This window comes from Panthera tigris, chromosome C1 (assembly GCF_018350195.1).
Source record: "Panthera tigris isolate Pti1 chromosome C1, P.tigris_Pti1_mat1.1, whole genome shotgun sequence".
In the NCBI taxonomy this organism is placed as follows: Eukaryota; Metazoa; Chordata; class Mammalia; order Carnivora; family Felidae; genus Panthera; species Panthera tigris.
The window spans coordinates 99,304,514-99,324,434 of NC_056667.1; the positions used below are offsets into that span (position 1 = coordinate 99,304,514).

Here is a 19,921-nt window from a genome sequence, read left to right on the forward strand (position 1 = left end):
TTTATTTGCCAGGCGGATGTTTTGGCATCGCTTATAAATTAAGTTTTTTGTTTGCTTTTAAACAGCTTTATTGAGGGATAACTTAGATACCGTAGAATTCCCTAATATATAGTTGTCCGAGCCTTGGTAAACGTATACAGTTACGCAGTCATTACCACAATTTGATTTTAGAACAATTCCATCATACATTTTGCATCTGACCAGCCCTATAGGGAAAGAATTTACTGGATCATTAACGTGTGAGTTTAAATCATCTAGCCCTACAGAAGACGTGAATAGACATTTTTCCAAAGAAAACATCCATGTGGCCAACAGACACATGAAAAGATGCTCAATGTCACTCATCATCAGGGAAATACAAATCAAAGCCACACTGAGATACCACCTCACACAGGTCAGAGTGGCTAAAATTAACAAAAGATGCTGGCGAGGATGTGGAGAAACAGGAACCCTCTTGCACTGCTGGTGGGAATGCAAACTGGTGCTGCCACTCCTAAAAAGTGTGGAGGTTCCTCAAAAAATTAAAAATAGAACTACCCTATGACCCAGCAATAGCACTACTAAGAATTTATCTAAAGGATACAGGAGTGCTGATGCATAGGGGCAAGTGTACCCCATTGTTTATGGCAGCACTTTCAACAATAGCCAAATTATGGAAAGAGCCTAAATGCCCATCAACTGGCAAATGGATAAAGAAGATGTGGTTTATATATACAATGGAATACTACTTGGCAATGAGAAAGGATGAAATTCTGCCATTTGCAGCAACGTGGATGGAACTGGAGAGTATTATGCTAAGTGAAATAAGTCACTCAGAGAAAGACAGATATTATATATTTTCACTCATATGTGGATCTTGAGAAACTTAACAGAAGACCAGGGGGGAAGGAAAGGGGGAAAAAATAGTTACAAAGAGGGAGGGAAGCAAACCACAAGAAACTCTTAAATACAGAGAACTGAGGGTGGATGGGGGGGGGAGAGGGAAACGTGGGTGATGGGCATTGAGAAGGGCACTTGTTGGGATGAGCACTGGGTGTTGTATGTAAGCCAATTTGACAATAAATTATACTCATAAAAATAAACTAAACTAAGCTAAAATAAAATAAAATAAAATAAAATAAAATAAAATAAAATAAAATAAAAATAAGCCACCTAGCCCTAGAACTTAGCTTAGGCATTCCTTTTGAATAAATTAGCTTTAGAGGAAAACAAACTAAAACTCTCAACTTTACTCAAAATAGAAGTTGATGAAGCACATTCTCTCCAGGGTCTGCAGGCTAATTAGAATATAAAGTAAATGTATAAACTAAGCATAAAAGTTAATACACATGCACTAATGTATGTATATATTTTGAAAAGTATATATTGTAGAATTCATTACAGTTTATGCCAGGATTATGGCCACCTCTCACCCAAGGACAACCTTATCTGTTTTCTCACTCTTATAAATATGGTTATCAACTGTCTGGAGCTTAAACATTTTGATCTGGCATATTCCAAATTTATGGAAGAAATATTCTCCTTTTCTTTAATTTGGCTATGATTAAATTAATCACAGTTTATTGACTCCACTCATCTTGACATTGAATATCATTTTACTTGATTATTTAAGTGTTCGTTCAATATGTGCTAATGCAGTCTCCTTCATATACTAAGCTCCTTGTGGTTAGAAAAACTGTTTCAAACTTTGCGTGAAAATGACTTTTATTTTTCTCAAGCACCTAGTTCACACTGGGCACACAAAAAGCTATTTAAGAAGTACTTGTTTCATTAATAAATGATACCTCAGGTCCGTCTCCCTTCCTGTGAAGCTTCTGCCCTCCCCCCACATTTACATTTATCATATACCCTAGATTTCCTAGACATTACAGAGTTTCTGTCCAACTGTCCCATAAGAACAGTTGCATGTGCCACACCACATGTCTCGGCATATGGTCCTCAATAGCTGTAATATGAATCCATCTCTACTGCAATACATCTCTTGATTTCAATTCCTCCCTTTCTGCTCACTAATAGTTTTGATTACCATTTCAAATACAGTTCCCTTTCTTTTACTTAACTTCATTCTCGATTTTTTAAAAGTTTGTTTTGAGACAGAGAGAGAGAGCGCACGCGCGTGCGCAAGTAGGGGAGGGGCAGTGGGAGAGGGAAACAATTCCAAGTAGGTTCTGCGCTAATGAGGGGCGGGGGGGGGGGGGGGTAGGGACCGCAGGCGGAGCTCCATCTCACCAACCATGAGATAGTGATCTGAGCCAATATCAAGAGTCAGGAGGCTTCCCAACTGAACCACCCAGGCACCTCTCAATATTTTTTTAACATTGCAAAAGCATACTAATAGAAAAAGTCTGACGATACAAAATACACAGAGTACACCAAAGGTAATCTATTTCTCTCCTGTTGTTTCCACTTGGACTCTTACAACTCAGGGCTCCTGCACCAAGAGGCCCTAGAGAACATTCAGTACACAACAGGATGCAGCTGGGCAGCCCCCTGGGCACCTGTCGGTGGATCACCCACTCACTAATTCTGTGACCTTGGGTGAGTCAAACTTCTGGGAACCTCGGGACCTTCCGTATAATGCCCGTCTCACCAGGCCGTCAAGTCAAGAGACACGTCTACGTGTGAGCACCCTGCGAAGTCTAAAGCTCTACGCACACTTAAAGGATCACTGGGGGGTGTTGCAGAAGTCTTCGCGCCTGCGTCCCCCACGACGCGCCCAGTAGTAGCTCGCACCCCACTTCGCCCCAGCCCTGGAGGGGTTCACAGTCTCCTCCCGCGGTGGCAGCTCCTCCGGGCCTACCCTCCCCAGGGACCGAGCGCCAGGCCCCGGCTCGGAGACGACCGCCAAGCTCCAGGCGCCGTCGGCCTCCGGGAGAAGGGAGCCTTCCTTGCAGAGCTCCCCTCTGCAGCTGCAACGTACGTTCCCTCTAGGACCGCCTCTAGGTCTCACCTATAAACCGGAGTCGCCCGGGCCTCAGCCTTGCCCTTGCCCCTCCCGGCAACAGCCAATCGAAGCTTCCTAACGCGGAAACCCCCACCAGGAAAAGCCGCGCCAGCTGCAGCCACGCCCCACCGTTCAAACGCCGAGTTCCCGCGAAGGCGGCGGGTGAAGGCCACGCGCGGTGAATTATGGGGGTTGAGGCTGCAGAAGCGGGGTACTGATTGGCTCCTGAGAGAGGAGGGCGGAGTAAAAGGCGGAAGCAGGCGTTGGGGCCCGGCTCGCTGGAATTGGAGACTGGAGCGGTCATGGAAGCGCTTAGGTGCTCGGAGCACGGTAAGGGGCCCGCATCTTTTAGGGGCTCCTCCGGGAGTCTGTCAGTCTAGCGTGGCATAATCGTTATCAACCTTCTCTCCTCAGGAACCGTCTGCTTTCTCAAGACTGGCGTCCGCGATGGTCCCAACAAAGGAAAGAGCTTCTATGTGTGCCCGGCGAACTCTTGCAGCTTAGTGCTGGCAGCCGAGTAAGTCTCGAGCTGGGCACGACTGCCTGTCACCGCCAGCTCCCCTCTGCCCGGCGCCACAGGCACTAGGAGAGGTGGGGACCCTGGTGTGTGCAGCCAGGGCCCTTTAAGTAGTTGATAATCCCCGGGCAGCGTGGGGTATTGGGGAGACGCTCTGTACCTGCTTGCTGTTGGGCCCTAGGCAGCTTACTCACCCTCTGGGCCTCTGTTTCCCCCTCCTGTAAGATGGAGGGTCAGCTACATCTGGAACCTTCTGGTCCTTTCCAGCTCTGGGTTTCTGTGCGCTTGTCAGGCCTTCTGCTCGGACATTGCTTCTCCCTGCTAAGTGAGGACATGCAGACATAGTAGAAAATAATTGGTCCCTGTTTCGCACTACTTTTAGGCCGAACTTGTTTTTAAATGTTTGAGGTTAAAACACTCTGGTGGTCAGATATCAGCTCCCTTTTAAAATAGGATTCTGTGCGTTTAAGGGGGTGAGATTGACAATCCAAAGAAACAGGTTACTTTAGGGATTGACTCTGGAAAAAAAAATCAAGTATCTAATTCAGCACTCTGGTAGTTATTTTTTAAATATAATTTATTGTCACACTGGCTAACATACAGCGTGTAGAGTGTGCTCTTAGTTTTTGGGGTAGATTCCCATGGTTCATCGCATACATACTACCAGCACTCTGGTAGAAGCAAAAAGTTAATACTGTTCTCATAAAGTGTTAATGTTTTGACACAGTACCAAGTGTCCACAGCCTATGCGAATTTTTAAACTATCACATTAAACGTTTTTCCTGATGTCTACGGAACTTGGTAGAGAAAAATAAATTTTCTCCTTCTGAAATAAGACACAAAGTGGGTATCCATACTAGAAAATGAAGTATTTTTCAATGTGTGTATTAACCTGTGTTTTCCCTTACATGATTTAGACGATTTGTGTCTTTGTTGGGCTTTGAAACTAAATGAAGGAATTGGTATACTTTTTCAGATTTGACAAATACACTTTTAGACAAAATACTTTCTTGGCTCCCTAATAAGTTGTCTTTTTATTTGAAAGAAATTACTGGGATCCAGTTTGGTTACATACGAAATGATTTTGAGAAAAAGTGTCAAATCTTAAGATAGAAGGGACAGGCCAGGGGCGCCTGTGTGGCTTAATAGGTTGAGTGTCCAACTCTTGATTTCCACTCATCATGATCTCACGGTTCGTGGGATGGAGTCCCTCGTTGGGCTCAGTGTTGACATTGCGGGGTTCTCTCTTTCCCTCTCCGCCTCTCCCTGGCTTGCGCACTCTCAAGTAAACATTTAAAAAAAAAAAAAAAAAAGAAGGGGCGGGGGCGGACAAGCCGCGTATACTATCAACAACATATCATTGTGATTTACTATTTATTTCTAATTTCTTTACTGAGTTTCTTAGGTTCTAGACCTAGCTCAAGTTTCATGCAACATGGAAGAACATTCAGATTTGTAGGAAGTAAGCATTAATGGTAGCGTAAGACTCAGTTTTATGTTAAAAGAAATATACTCTTGGGGCACCCGGCTGGCTGAGTTGGTGGAGCGGGAGAATCTTTGTTTCCGGATTTGAGTTCAAGCTTCACGCTGGGTGTAGAGATTACTTAGAAATAACGTCTTAAAAAAAAAAAAAAAAAAAAGAAGCCCTTCTGTAGACTGCCATTTATACAGATGCACTGCTATCAAAGCAGTACAATGTAATGACAGTTGTTTGATAAACTTGATCTCTTTGGAATATGTCTGGGGAACTAGAATATAAGCAAAACAAAGGAAGAAACAACTGCCACAGGCCCTATGAGAGTATATTTTAGGTCTACACTCAAAATTGTTTATCCTCAAATGTTATATATACATTCTCTCATAAGAAGTTGTAAGAGAAGAGTTAAAAACTTATGCCAGGCATGAAGCAGGTTAGTGGAGCATGTTTCTAGAGCAGGCATGTGAACAACACTGAGGGACAGCAAAGAGGTTGTAACAGACAAAGGGATGATGGAAGAAGTTCACAGCTAGTCTTTGATATTCACTCGTTTCTGGGGCGGGGTGCGGGGTGGGGGGCTCTCACAATGTAGAGGTCGCACAACAGTATGGTTTTAAGCTTTTGAGTCATCAGGAAAAAGATGTATTTATTGTTGTCCTGTCTTTGGGGAAGTGGGGAAAGAAATGAAAGCTGCTGAGTGAGCCTTTCCCCAGAGGATGGCACATAGATGTAAAAATGTATGGCATCTACAAACCCTGTGGAGGTCATAGGTGCACTCCTACATTTAAAACCTGTAGTTAGGGGGCACCTGGGTGGCTCAATCAGTTAAGCGTCTGACTGTGGCTCAGGTCGTGATCATGCAGTTTGTGAGTTCAAGCCCCATGTCAGGCTCTGTGCTGACAGCTCGGAGCCTGGAGCCTGCTTCAGATTCTGTGTCTCCCTCTCTCTCTGCCCCTTCTCCACTCACATACTCTCTCTCTCTCAAAAATAAATAAACATTTAAAAAAAGTAATAATGAAACCCATAGTTAGGACAATTTTAGAATGTTAATTTCTGATGTCCCCTAAAACAAAATTTCCTTTTTTCCTCCCCCTCTAGCATTCCTGTTTCTCATTGTTTATTGCATGAGGACTGTGTGGTAGCACTTCAGGGTTTGCTGCTACCGCCGGGCAAGGAAGAATACAGGTAAGTGTCCAAAATGAACATCTAAGTTTTTGTTTCTTCGCCGGATTTACAGCCAGGTGTGTTTTCCTAGGATGGACTATTCTTTAGAAATCATTTTTAACAAACAGAATTTCTCTATGTATTGAATGCCTTCTGAGCTGTCACTGTCACTGCTGAGCACCTGGTCAGTCTGAGAATCTGGTTAGTTTCAGAATCAACTGCTCTTCCTCCCTCTCTAGCTGTTAAGTAGCTGGTAACATCAGCCTGCCAACAGTCACTAACTTGCGGTAACTTGTCAACTTTTCCTCCTAGTAATAGAATGAAAGTAATGTTGCAAAATGTGTCAAGTATGTTAAGCACTCAATAAATGTTAGTTTCCCTTCTTTTTTTTTTTTTTTTTTTATGAAAACTCAGATGTAGAGCAGGGAAGTCTATATAGGTGGCAGGTGATATTGGTCATGAGTATTGAAAAAAAAGTAGAAATTCACTAGCGGCAGGAAAGGGGTCATATTTAACAGATCGATAACCCTGCATTAGCATACAGAGTTAGGAAGTAATCAGGAATTGCAAGCATTTGGTTTGGTAATAGTTTAGCATGTGTTTGAGTAGAGATTTCAGAAGGTAAGTCTGGCCAGGAAGGCAGGGGCCAGCTGTGATGGTCTTTATATGATATTCTGTGCAGTTCAGAATTTATGTATTCTAGATCGATCCCCCCCCCCCACCACACCCAACATTGGCATTTAAGTTCCATCTTCACAATTTTTACATATCTGAATATTGCCTGTACTGCTGTTTTTCTTTTCTTTTTTTCTTTTTTTTTTTTTTTTTTAATGTTTATTTTTGAGAGAGAGACCATGCGAGGGCAGGGGAGGGGCAGAGAGAGGGAGGGACAGAGAGGGTTAGAACCAGGCTCTGTGCTGTCTGCAGAGCCCTCTGTGGGGCTTGAATTCATGAACTGCGAGACCATGACTTGAGCCACCCAGGCGCCTCTGTTTTTTTCTTAATTGAATTATGGATACAGTATACAGTAGTCTGCATAGATTTTAAGTGTTCAGCAGTTCAGCTTGAGAGATTTATATAACCATCCTTATAACCAAGCCTCAGTCAAAACACAGAGTATTTCTGTCACCCCGTTAAGTGCCATTGGACCCCTTTCTGCCATACACCACCCTGGTTTGGTTCATTCTTCAGCGTCTGGCTTCTTTTATGTAACAGTATCTGAAACGGGGTCTGTACATCATTGCTGAGTTGAATTCCATTTTGTGAATATCACAGTTTCTTGGGTTTGTTTCTTATCCCTATATTTTTCTTTGGTGACATGTCTGTTTAAATCTTTTGCTCACTTTTTTAATTGAAAATTTTATTGAGGTAGTTGTAGATTCTCATGCGCTTATAACAAATAGAACCTAAGGGATCTCTGTAGACCTTACCCAACGGCAACATTTTGCACAGTGTATATAAACAGTATGTAATGTGACAACTAGGATATTGACTCAGTCCACTGTTCTTATTTGGAAAGATCGTTTCCCTTGTACTGACGTGTGTGTGTTTAGATTTCGTTCTATATAGTTTAGCACGAGTGGTTATGAGTATGCACTACCACAGCCAGGATACGGAACAGCTCTATCACCACTCCATTCCTCCCACTCCCCTTTATACCCTCGCCCTGCTTCCCACTCCCTGGCAACCAGGAATCTGATCTCCATTTCTAAAATCTGTCATTTCAGGAACGTTAACAGAAATGAAACAGTGAAGTGTAACTGTGGGGGATTTTTGCCTATTTTAAAAACTGTGCCCTTTGTCTTTTTATCACTGAATTGGAAGAGGTCTTTGTATATTCCCTATATAAGTTCTATGGTAAATACATATATAATGAGTATTTTCTCTGAGTCTCTGGTTTTCATTTTTCTAACTCTGCAAAAGTAGAAGTTTTAAATTTTTATAAACTCTGGTATTTATGTATGTATGTATTTATTTATTTTTAATGTTTATGTTTGAGAGAGAGAAAGAAAGAAACCAAGCATGAATGGGGGAGTAGCAGAGAGAGAGGGAGACACAGAATCCAAAGCAGGCTCCGGGCTCTGATCTGTCAGCAGAGAACCCGATGCAGGGCTCGAACTCACAAACCTTGGGATCATGACCTGAGCTGAAGTCGGATGCTCAACCGACTGAGCCACCCAGGCGCCCCATAAAAGGTCCAGTTTATCATATTTTTATCCTTTGTGCTTTTTGTTTCTCTTTTAGAAATCCTTGCACAAATTTCTCCAGTGGTTTCTTCTAGAGGTTTTATAGTTTTTGTTTTCATTTTTTTTTTTCTTAATGGCTTTTCTGTTTAGTCTGTGATCTACTTCAAATTAATTTTGGGTATCTTATGAGATAAGAGTATTTCATTTACTTTTCCTTATATTACTGAATGAGTATTATTTGGTTGGTTCAGCAACATTTGGAAGACTTTGCCTCCCCCGTGGAAATGCTTGGCACTTGTAAAAAAAAAAAAAAAAAAAAATCAGTGACTACCATGTTCTGAGTCTATTTTTGAACTTGCCTGTCTGTTGGCCCTTTTCCCCACCCCCACACACTCAGATGAGATCATCTGAGTGTTCCAGCATTCATCTTTTTCAAGATTGGCTATTCTAGGTCCTTTGCATATAAAAAATTGTATCAACTTCTAAATTTCCTTAGAAAACTTTGTTGGTATTACACTGAATCTGTATAGATCATTCTGGAGAGAACTGCATTAATATTGATTTTCTGATCTATGAGCATGGTGTATTTATGCCTTAAAATTTTTTGTTCAGCATTGTTGAATAGTTTTTAATTACAGAGTACTATACCCTTTTTGTTAAATTTAGTCCTCAGAGAGTGTTATGTTTTTGATGCTATTATAAATGGAATTTAAATTTTTTTCACTTTTGGACTTTTTTTGGTAGTACAGTGGGGCTGGTAAGCCTCTAGGGCGTGAAGTCAGGATGTCCTGACATCTAAAACCATTTACATACTGCTGAGGGCCCCCTACCTTATGGGAATACTGTTTAGGTTGTAGGAAGCCACTGAAGACTTTTGGGTCCAATTTGCATTAATTAAGGAGGAACTCCGAAGAGGGCTGGTTAAAAAGGAAAGTGGTGGAGGCCAGGGGACTGTTGAAATAGAACTGCTATTGAATGTCTACTAAATGGCATAGTCTTTATCTCTTCCTACCATAGAATCTTCTGTGGTAGGTGGATGAGACCACCAACATTTAGGGAGGTTAGAAAAGGAATATGATGTCCCATGGTTGTGAAGTGGCATTGCTGGGATTCAGACCTAGGTCTGGCTGATTTCTAGCTGCATCGACTTTAGTCTCTAAGTGAAAGGTGTGCTTGGATTGAGGCATTGGCGGTGGAGTTAGGTGCGCCCAGACTGCAGAAAACTTGCCGAAAGGAAATCAGTAAGACAGTGTTTTGGTAGGCATTTAAGCATGTACTTTTCTTCCCCGTTTCCTCATCAGGAACAGTGATCATGGCAGTCCCGACTCCCCTGGCTTGTGAGGATTCAGTGAGGTCCTATGTGTGATGTACATAGTCTGGCGTTTGGCTCACTGTCAGTGCTCAGTAAATGGTTGTTAGGTTGGGATGTGTGGCTAACCCAGACAGCTTTGGACTAATTGTGTCTTACGTATACGTGAGACCAGCTAGCTGCAAAGAAAGGTCTAGACCAAAGATGGAGTTTTGAGAGCTTACCATTCACATTCTTCATACTAGGTGGATGAGGCTGAGAGTTGATCATTACTTTAAAATAGAAAAGTAAGGTATGCTAATGTTTTTCTTTTAGGCCAAGTCTAGAACACTATTACTGAGTTACTCACTGGAGGTTTTATAAGATTGTTTTAGGACAATAAAATACAGTTATACAGCACACAGTATATTAAAAAACAAAAAAACAAGCAGGGGCGCCTGGTTGTCTCAGTCAGCTGAGCATCCGACTCTTGTTTTTGTTCAGGTCATGGTCTTGCAGTTTGTGGGTTCGAGCCCTGTGTTGGGCTCCATGCTGATGGTGTGGGACTTGCTTGGGATTCTCTCTCTGTCTCTCTCTTTCTCTCTCTGCCCCTCCCACACATTCTCTCTCAAAATAAATAAATAGACTTAAAAAACAAAAACCAAGCACCCCTGTAGGTAGTACAGGCTGGAAATTTTAAAAGAAGTACGTAAGCCGGTGGCTGATGACTTCCTTAGCAGACAGTAAGGGCAATTAGCCAGAACTCCTGTACTCTGAAAAATGACCTCAGGGAATGTAACCTTTTCTTCTGAAACCCGGTTTTCAAAAGAAAAGTTTCTTTTCCAGAACTTAAAGTACTTTACATTTTGACTTAATGGCGGTATGTTTAAAGCTTAACCCAGCTAGGAGACAGGAGCAGCAGAGTAATGGCGGCGGGGGGGGGGGGGGGCGGTGTAAGCCCAGGTGAGGGTAAGATCTTAGCCCATTTTTGATACCTTGGCCGGTGGGTGCATTTATGTGCAGTTCTCCTACTTAAACACCAGATGGTGCCACTCAACCGGCATTTGACTGGCCCTTCAGCCTTGGCCCTCTGTTTATGGGCAATAAACAGTCACTCAGTAGAACCTGAAGGAAGAACTCTTGCCTTGCCTTGAATGACGTGGCATACCTTGATTTACAAATGTTGGACAACATCATTGAGCTTCCTGAGTTCTTGTTTCCTCCCCTCCTTCCCCTGCCGCCCACCCCCGCCCCCACCAACCTCTCTTCTAGCTTCTCAAGGATATAGGATCAAAATAGCTAGAAGTATTCTTTTATCTCCATCTAGGTAAAACAAATTTTAGTTCTTTAAATAACTAGTTGTTGCGGGATGTTCAGAAAATTTTATTTTTTAATAACAATTGAATCTTTGAGTGTCTAGAAAATTCTTTGTGTAGGGGCGCCTGGGTGGCTCCGTCAGTTGAGCGTCCGACTCCGGCTCGGGTCGTGATCTCACGGTTTGTGAGTTCGAGCCCCGCGTCGGGCTCTGTGCTGACAGCTTGGGGCCTGGAGCCTGCTTCTGATCCTGTGTCTCCCTCTCTCTCCGCTCCTCCCCCGCTCACGCTCTGTCTGTCTCTCTCTCAAAAATAAATAAAGATTAAAAATAAAATTTTTTTTACTTAAAAAAAAAAAATTCTTTGTGTCGCCGGTTATTGGGTGAAATGGGCAAACAGCTGGTATGGCCCAGTGATGATTATCTGGGTGGGTGATAGGGAGGAATTTGAATGTGAGCCGGGCCCGTGAAGAAGGACCTCTGGTCCCACCACCCCGTGAGCAGTCCCACTCAGTGAAGCTAGTACGGCTTGTGCGTTGCATCCATTGTACAGTGTCAGGCCCTGTGCTGTGCACTTGAAGGAACCCTCGCGTGTGAAGAATATTAGTCTTTGTGATATGTGTCACAATCACTTTTTTCCATTTTGCCTTTGTCTTATAATTTCGCTAATGGTATTTTTACCATATGGAAGTTTAAAATTCCCCCCCGCCCTGCCCCAAAAGGCCTTATTACATACACAGGGGAGAGGTTCACTCCTTCTTGGCTGCTGCTCTCCTCCTGGCTGCCAGGACATTGCTCAGCTCCTCTCTCTTCCTCTTGGCATGGATGTGTGTCTCCACTGTTTTCTGGAAGAACTTGAGGGCAGTCTTGTCCTTGGGAGACCTTGAGTGGCTCTGTGACATGCCCTTCTGTGGGGTGAAGCCCACACCTCTCGGATCATGTCCCATAGGGACATGTGCTCTCAGGGAGGCGCCCTTATGTTCCATATGAGCATGTGCTCGGGGAGGCGCCCGCGGCGGTGGCTGTGCCTCAGCTTGCTTAGTTCTCAGTCAAGTCGCCTGTGGCCCTTGTCAAGGCCCACGGCCATGGGGCGGCACAGAGCCCTGCTGCTGCTCCTCACTGGCTCCCGCAGCCGGAGGTTTAAAACTTTCTTCTGGCCAGGTCTGTGGATGGGACACCTAGCTGGCTCAGTCGGTAGAGTGTGCGACTCTTAGTTTCAGGGTGGTGAGTTCGAGCCCCATGTTGGGTGTAGAGATTACTTAGGAAACTAAAATCTTAAAAAAACAAAGCAGAAACCTTTTATGTGGTCAGAATTACCAAATCCAGGATTTTAGGTCACACTGAGAAAAGCCTTCTTCGCTTGAGGATTAAAAAAAAAAAAATTCCTCTCTCTTTTTTCCCCAGAACCTTTCCAGTTTCATTTTTTTACACTTATGTTTTTGTTCCATCTTGAATTTTCATGTAAAGGAATGAGGTAGAAATCCAGCTTCGTGTTTTTCCAGTGCTGGAGCATACAAAAAAGTGAACCTGTCTTCCTAATGGCCTCTGACACCATTGGGGTAAGAGTCAGACGCACGAAGGTTGGCGCCCAGCACGATCTGAGTGTGTTAGCACGAAATTGGATGTGTTCAGGTGCAGGTGCTTCTGTGACAGTATGATCTACAGCAGGGGCTCAAGGCTGGTGCAAGTTACTGAGGAAGTGTGGGAACTGAGACATGAGCTTGGCCTTGAATGACCTTTAAAATTTGGATAGAGTAAAAGACAGTGTTTGGGGCTAGAAACAGAAGTGTGGATACAGCAAGATGGTCAGCGAGAGTGAACTAATGACTGCTACTGCTTAACAAGTCCTTAATACGGGTCAGGCTTTGATCTGAACCTTATCTTTATGTGCATTAATGCGCGTGGTTTTCACAGTGGTCATATGAGGTAGGTACTGTTTTGGTTTTGGCCATTTTACAGAAAAGGAAACTGGCAGAGCGGCCAAATGAAGTATCTGAGGTTTCAGAGTTAATTATGTAGTAGGGCTGGGGTTTGAACCAAGGGAGGATGACTCTGGAGACTTGAGAGAATCCCAGCCTAGCTGAAGTGAACGTGCCTGACAGTGCAAGCCAGGGTTGGACGATCACCCAGGGGGGATTTGCCTTCTGGTGAAGAAGACGGCATTGAAGAGGTCTGGCCTCCTCTGGCTGTGTTCATCAGTATCGCTTATTACTTATGTCTCGGAAAATGACATACTGCAGAAATTACACTCTTCATAGTGGAGTCGATATTTGCTTTCTCGGGGCACCTGGGTGGCCCGGTCGGTTGAGCATCCGACTTCGGCTCGGGTTGTGATCTCGGGGTTTGTGGGTTCAAGCCCCACGTCAGGCTCTCTGCTCTCAGTACAGAACCCGCTTCGGATCCTCTGTCCTCCTCTCTCTTCTGCCCCTCCCCTGCTTACGCGCATGCGCGCTCTCTCGCACATTCTCTCTCTCTCTCAAAAATAAACGTTTATAAAAAAAATTTTGCTTTCTCTGTGAGAATGTATTTCCATTGCTTTCCTTGTTGATTTGCAATTTAATAAACATAACAAAATTTTTATCCTAAAAACAGAGAAACCCATTCAGATAGGTTTTAATAAAAATGCAAGGAAAAACATTTTTTTTTAGCACCATGCCTAGAACTAAGTAAATGCTTAGTAGATGCATGGTAAGTGTGTTGTTTTTTTTTCCCCTTTTTGGACTCCCAAGTCCTACCCTTCTGAAAGTCTGCAGTGGCTTGGGCTTTAAGATAGATATGATTTATGAAATGTTCTTGTCAGTAAAGATTTCAAGTACTTGATGCACTTGAAACCACAGCAGCAATTTATTCTTGATTCACGTTGGTAAGTAATGGTCCTGCCTAATAGTAGCCAACACTTTGAATTTTTGTGCATTCAGAACATTTCATAAATTTTATTACATAGTTCAATTATGTATTTTTACATAGTTGTATTTTACAGTTTTTTTTTACATAGTTGTGTTTTACATAGTATTTTACATGTAAAATACATGTATTTTACATAGTTCAATTATGTAATTATCCTGTTTCAGTGAGAAAAACTAAAAAGACCAGTATGGGTTTTTTGTTATTTTTTTTTCATTGTGAGCTTGAATAGGAAAATTGTGAGTTTTTATGGGAGGGGCTGACCTATTTTCTTTAAAAAAATTATTTTTAATGTTTATTTATTTTTGAGAGAGAGAGAGCACAAGCGGGGGATGGACAGAGAAAGAGGGAGACACAGAATCCGAAGCAGGCTCCAGGCTCTGAGCTGTCAGCACAAAGCCCAATGCGGGGCTCGAACTCACGAACTGCGAGATCTGAGCTGAAGTCAGACGCTTAACTGACTGAGCCACCCAGGCACCTCTGGACCTGTTTTCTTTCTAGCTTGACTTTTATGTAATATCTGTCCATTTGGGGCCTATCTTTGCTTATACGTCCAGGTGAGGTGTTGACGTCAGGGGATTGAGACCCGCTCAGGATTCATCTTGAATTAGGACTCAAACTGTCACGATTCCTGTTGTATGTCACAAGACTATTTTAAGAAGTTAGAAGAAGAGCAAGAAATTAGACCGAAAGAAAGGAGAAAAAAAGGGATTAATGTAGGTAAAAATTGTATTTAATGAGTTAGAAAACAGCAAAAAGAGCTAATAAATAAAATCTATAAGCCAATTGATAAAGAAAAACGGAGAAGGCCCTAATACACAATGTGAGAAATAGTTACCCTACAGATATATTAAGACGCATGTGAAATGACACATGTAAAAAGTTATTTGTTGTGATACTGTTTTTAGTAGGAAAGAATTGGAAACAACCAAACTATCAAGAGGGTTCTAGTTAAATGAATAATGGAACTCTAAATTGTGGGAGATTGTGCAGCTGTGTAAAAACTGTGCAGTTGTAAAAAAGAAAAATTATGTGTAAAAATTGTATATTGCTTACATATATTATATAATATATATTATACATGTATTACATAATAGGAACACCTTATGTATATATTCTGGAGAATCTTGACGATATTGTTAAAAACAAGGTATTTAGTAGTATGTATACTAGGCTGTCCATTTGTGTGGAAAAGGAAATTAAGATTTATATATTTATGTTGATCTGAATATACATTTACAAATCTCTGGAGAGGCAAACAGGAAACTAATAGGAACAGATGCTTGGGAGGAACGTGAACTGGCCAGATGGGGTACCATGAGAGGCTCCTTTCCATGGCCATTTTATTGAGTGAGTTTATTACCTAGTTGAACAATTAGGTAAAATTCTATTTGAAAGAGCTTATTTAACAGATTAAATGTTTTTGAGGAATCATTTTGGGGAAGGAGAAAATGAGTTGGTTCTATTTAATTCAGCAATACTTAACAATTCTGTACAAAAGGCAAGGCATAGTTGGGAATAAAGAGATCATATAGGATTATAGCCTTCCAGTCACTGAAGGTACAGTCATGCAGGCAGGCAGACACAAGTGTAATACAACTAAATACAGCAGAAATCCAGAAGCAGCCCAGTGGATGAGCAGGGAAGGGAATGTGGGAAGACCCTGTGAAGGAGGCATGGCTTGAAGCCAACATGGAGGGACATACAGGACTTTGACAGCTGGTGATGGGGGAAGCAGTGGGCAAATAGGGATAAAGAGGACATCTTTTGGATGGAGGGAGATATGCATGGAAAATCTGGGGGCTGGAGAGCGTATGCGTGGTTTGCTTGCTAACGGAGTCACGTGGCCATTTCTGTGCAGTGGGTGTGAAGGCTGGGTTTACTTGTGCAGGAACGGTCTTGTATTTGGATGTATGTCTGAATATGATCTTTTTTTTTTCATGGGTGATTGCAAACATACACAAAAGTAGGCAAGATAGAATAATGCAGCATGTGAACTTCAGCAGTTACCAACTCTACCCACTCTACCCTCCAGCTCTCGCCATATTTTGGAACAGATCCCAGATAACATTTCTTCTGCAAGTGTTTCAGTATCTAGCTCTAAAAGATAGGGACTTTCTCTCTTTCTTTTTAACCAGTTGGAGTGCAGATTTCCTGTCGCTTCATAGATGACAAGTAGTTAATTTTAATAGTTTTTGTTTGTTTAAATCAATGAATAAGGTTCACAGGTTGCAATTGATTCATATGTCTTTTAAGTCTCTTAAGTTTTCTCTCCGTTTTGTCCCTCCCTTGTCATTTATTTGTTGAAAGAATACAATTGTTTGTCACAGAGCATTTCCTCCTGTCAAGGTTTTACAGATCACATCCCTGTGGCCTCGATCCGTGCATTCGTCTGTTGTCTGTGTTTCCAGTAAATTGATAATTGAATCTAGGGGCTTGGCCAGATCCAGGGTAGTTCGTGTTTGTTTTGGTTGGCTAGATTTTGTTTTACTTTATAGGTGGTATTATCGTTTCCTGTCAGGGATTTGATTGTCTCTCTTTTTCTGATTTTAACAGCCACCACTGATCATGTTTCCATTTTAGTCATCCTTTACAGAGTAAAAAGAACAAACCAGTACATGTCTTGGTTTCCATGACATCTCTAGTCTTTCACTTCGTATCCCTTATGAAGATCCTGTGCAGTAGAGAATTTTTAAATATAAACATATTTCAAAACTGGTGTGAAGAAGTTGCAAGATGTTTTCTTGGATGAAAACTAAATGTATCTCGTTTTAATGGATTTTCACAGCCTTGATTATTTGTGTTTTGTACTTCACTAGGTTGTTCTTCCAGTGCGTTAGAAGTAAGGCAGCAGGGAAGCAGTGGTGCGGAAGTATCCCATGGCAGGTAGGAATTATTCCTGTCTTCAGACCTGCTTCGTTAAGACTGTTTAATCTGCAGTGTTGCCTGAAAAGACTTTGAAGTCCGGTATAAACTGGTTTGTCTTCATCATACTGTCCCTGAAAGATCTTTTCTTTAAGCATCGTGGGCCATGTCGGGTCTTTTAATTCAAAGGACTATTTGGTTATAGTGAAGATTTAATGATTTGCCTCCTATTTCACTTAAATATTTTCCGAGGTTTTAATTGTAGTCACTGTTTTCTCTAGGGAAAATTTTGGATTCACCTAACTTCAGCATCTTTTTATGGACTGCTGACTCCTTGATGTTGGTATAAATGGGGTGTAATTCATAAGCTCCTGGCACATGAGAGACTCACAGATGCCTGGTGCCTGAGGGGCTAGGCCAGGGAGGCAGCCACACTTTCATTGGTGGAGGTGTAGCTTGAACTTGTAACCCTAGATTCGCACAATGAAACCTTCCTAAAGCCAGACTCGAAGCAAGCTGAGGGTATTGTGTAAGTTTGGGGATAGGTTCATCCAAGAGAATAGTTTTTCATGAGAGGTATACAATGTGGCTATTACAATTGCAGAAGCACTTGATTTGGTCACTGCTTGTCCTTGAAGCCTGGGAAAGCAGTGGTCATGATCAGAGAAGGAACCAAGTGTTGGAAGTTCTGTTCAGAAACTAATACTCTCTGAGTTAGGCACATGGTCTTTCCTAGAGGCAGAAATGGTCCCAGGAATGTTCAGAAATACTGGACTACTGTTTCCATTTCCTCTGGGGGTGGGGGGGGAAGGCATTCTAGATAGAAAGCTTGCATTGGTGTTTTATATGAAGATTATTTTGTCTTTTAGGAGCCCGGTTCCAAAGAACATCCTGTAACCCACAAGTGTGAGAGCGCCTCTGAGCCACTTCATTATCCTTCCAACCAGCAGAGAAACCCGTTCAAGGTACTTGACAAGAATCAAGAACCGTCTCTCTGGAAACAGTTCACCAAAGGCGAAGGTGAGAAAAAGATGGCTGACAAGAATCAAAAGGAAAAAGGAGATGTGTTCTTGGATCAAAAGAAGGAATGGAAGGCTGAATCCAACTGCTGGATGAAGAAAGATCTCTCCTCTGGCCTGGAGATAAAGAAAAAACAAGCTGCAGGTCAAGAGAAGCATGGAGTGGAGAAAGAGTTTCAGTGTGAAGCAAAGGAGAGCAAAGGGACGCACAGAAGAGACCTTTCTGGGGTTGAATCCAAACAGGGCCACGGCGATGAGCTGAGAAAACCATCCGGATCTCTTCAGGAGAAATCAAATGTTGAGAGTCATCATGTCCAAAAAACATCAGAGCCTCTGAGGGAAAAGGAACCCAAGCCTTTGCCTGGAATTACTCATGGTCAGAACCCAACAATCAAGCCCCAGACAGGGGGCCACCTCAACAAAGAGCACTCCAAGAGCCGGGAGCCTAGAGAAGCAAAGGCAGGGGGTGACCCAAGCACGCAGTCCAATCAGCACTCGGAGCCTCGGGATGTGCCTGCCCCACAAGGACCGTCTGCACAGTGCGCACCAGCCGCTGTGGCGCGCCCCCTGGGAGAGGGCCCAGAAGCGGGCTCCAGCCATGGTGACCGTGGGCAAGGTACTGCTGTTTCCCCGAAGTCTCCCTTGCTCTTTGACTTGACTCTGGACTCACAGAATGAGAACCGCCTTTCATTCCCTGGTCAGAGCGTGCAAAGAAACACATCTGTCGCCTCAGGAGTTTCCAAGAAGGTGGAACCTTCAGACCCGGCAGCCCAACGTGTGTACCTCACGACACAACTGAAACAAAAGAAGGTAACTGCTGACCTGCCGTGTGCTTTATTTTTGTTTTTGTCTAAAAAAATTTTTTTTAAGTTTATTATTTTGAGAGAGAGAGAGAGAGAGAGAGAGCGCGTGCGCACCTGCTTAGCGGGGGAGGGGCAGAGAGAAGGAGAGACAGACTCCCAAGCAGGCTCCATGCCATCAGCACAGAACTTGATGTGGGGCTCAAACTCATAAACTGAGATCATGACCTTAGCTGAGATTTAGGAGACGCTTAACCGACTGCACCACCCAGATGCCACCCGTGTGCTTTGTTTCTAAGGTCAGAGCATTGCTTTCTGTGGGCCGCAAACCAGTCGGATAGGTTAATATGACAAAGGTTTTGCAGGTGGTTAGTTTGTCTTTGGCTAGGCTTGTATTTTCAGGGTCAGTAGATCAGCTGGGTTTAAAAAAAACAAAAGCCCCCAAAAAACAAAAAAAACCATGGTTTTCACACATACACTTAATGGACCATAATTTCAGTTTTCACATTTTAGGCTACTTTAATTTGAAACTGTTTTTCTAACAACTGGAGAAGAGAGGATCTTACAGGAGGTGTTTTTCAGAGCACACTGAAATCCGTGAACCTCCAGGCTCTTCCAGACAAGGGTCAGAAGTTGCTTAAGCAGATCCGGGAGTTGGAGGAAGCCCTGGGAGCTCTTGCCCTCTCCCCAGAGCCAGGTGAGATGGGCTGCACCCCAGAACTCAGGGTTTGCGTGAACTTTACAAGAGACATTCGAGAAGCCCTTTTGATAAAGAAGACACTGATTGATTCACCGCTCCTTTTGATGATCTACTTCTGAGCTTTTCAGAATTACACTTGTGATTTAGAAAAACTTCCTGCATTGCCTGTGGACTCTGCTCGTTCCCATTGGTTAAGAGACTTTCAATGCTGTGCCCTTGAGGTCTTCCCGGCTCATGGGAATAGAAGTGGTCCCACCCTCTCCTGACCTCCTCCCACACAGATAATTCCTTTGCTTTCCTCAACTGTAGCCTGTTCTTTCCTTGTTTTGTTTTTGAACAGACGCTAATGAGAAGAGTGACACTCAAGTACCACAGCAGAGAAACCTCACCAAAACTGCCGCTGACCTCCCTCGCTTGGTACCTCCCCCACCCCTGCAGGATCAGGGACTGCAGCCTCTGGGTTCTCAAGGACTGAAGGCCGTCTGCCCACTAGCTGCTGGGGGATCCAGCTGGTGCTATGGAGGTAAGATCCAAGGGCCTGGCCCTGCTGTGAATTGCTACACCTCCAAGTTCAATGCTGCCTAGCAGGTGTCTCTGTGACCACGTGAAGAGAGAAGCCATTCTGGAATTGTGAATTGCCCCTATAATAAAGACTGTGGTGCTCGCCGGGTTTCCACAATGTTTAGATTTCTGGGCCTGCCTTGTTCACGGGCCTTGATCGGTCAACGCAGTGGCCGGCACATGG

General features: G+C 43.2%; 1 protein-coding gene and 1 pseudogene across 6 annotated transcripts in view; one reads left to right on the forward strand and one right to left on the reverse strand.

The window, feature by feature from the left end:
* Positions 1-3,205: 3,205 nt before the first annotated feature.
* Positions 3,206-19,921, forward strand: part of TTF2 (transcription termination factor 2) — a 41,132-nt gene continuing 24,416 nt past the window's right edge. For 5 of the 6 annotated variants that reach the window (XM_007075669.3, XM_042993822.1, XM_042993824.1 and 2 more), the window contains exons 1-7: positions 3,206-3,274; positions 3,359-3,461; positions 6,037-6,123; positions 16,612-16,678; positions 17,527-18,486; positions 19,059-19,173; positions 19,517-19,699. In XM_007075669.3, the coding sequence (XP_007075731.2) occupies positions 3,247-3,274; positions 3,359-3,461; positions 6,037-6,123; positions 16,612-16,678; positions 17,527-18,486; positions 19,059-19,173; positions 19,517-19,699 (1,543 nt within the window). In that variant the 5' untranslated portion in view covers positions 3,206-3,246. The remainder of the gene's footprint in view (positions 3,275-3,358; positions 3,462-6,036; positions 6,124-16,611; positions 16,679-17,526; positions 18,487-19,058; positions 19,174-19,516; positions 19,700-19,921) is intronic. The other variant, XM_042993821.1, reaches the window with a different exon arrangement.
* LOC122240760 lies at positions 11,638-11,975 on the reverse strand (annotated as a pseudogene).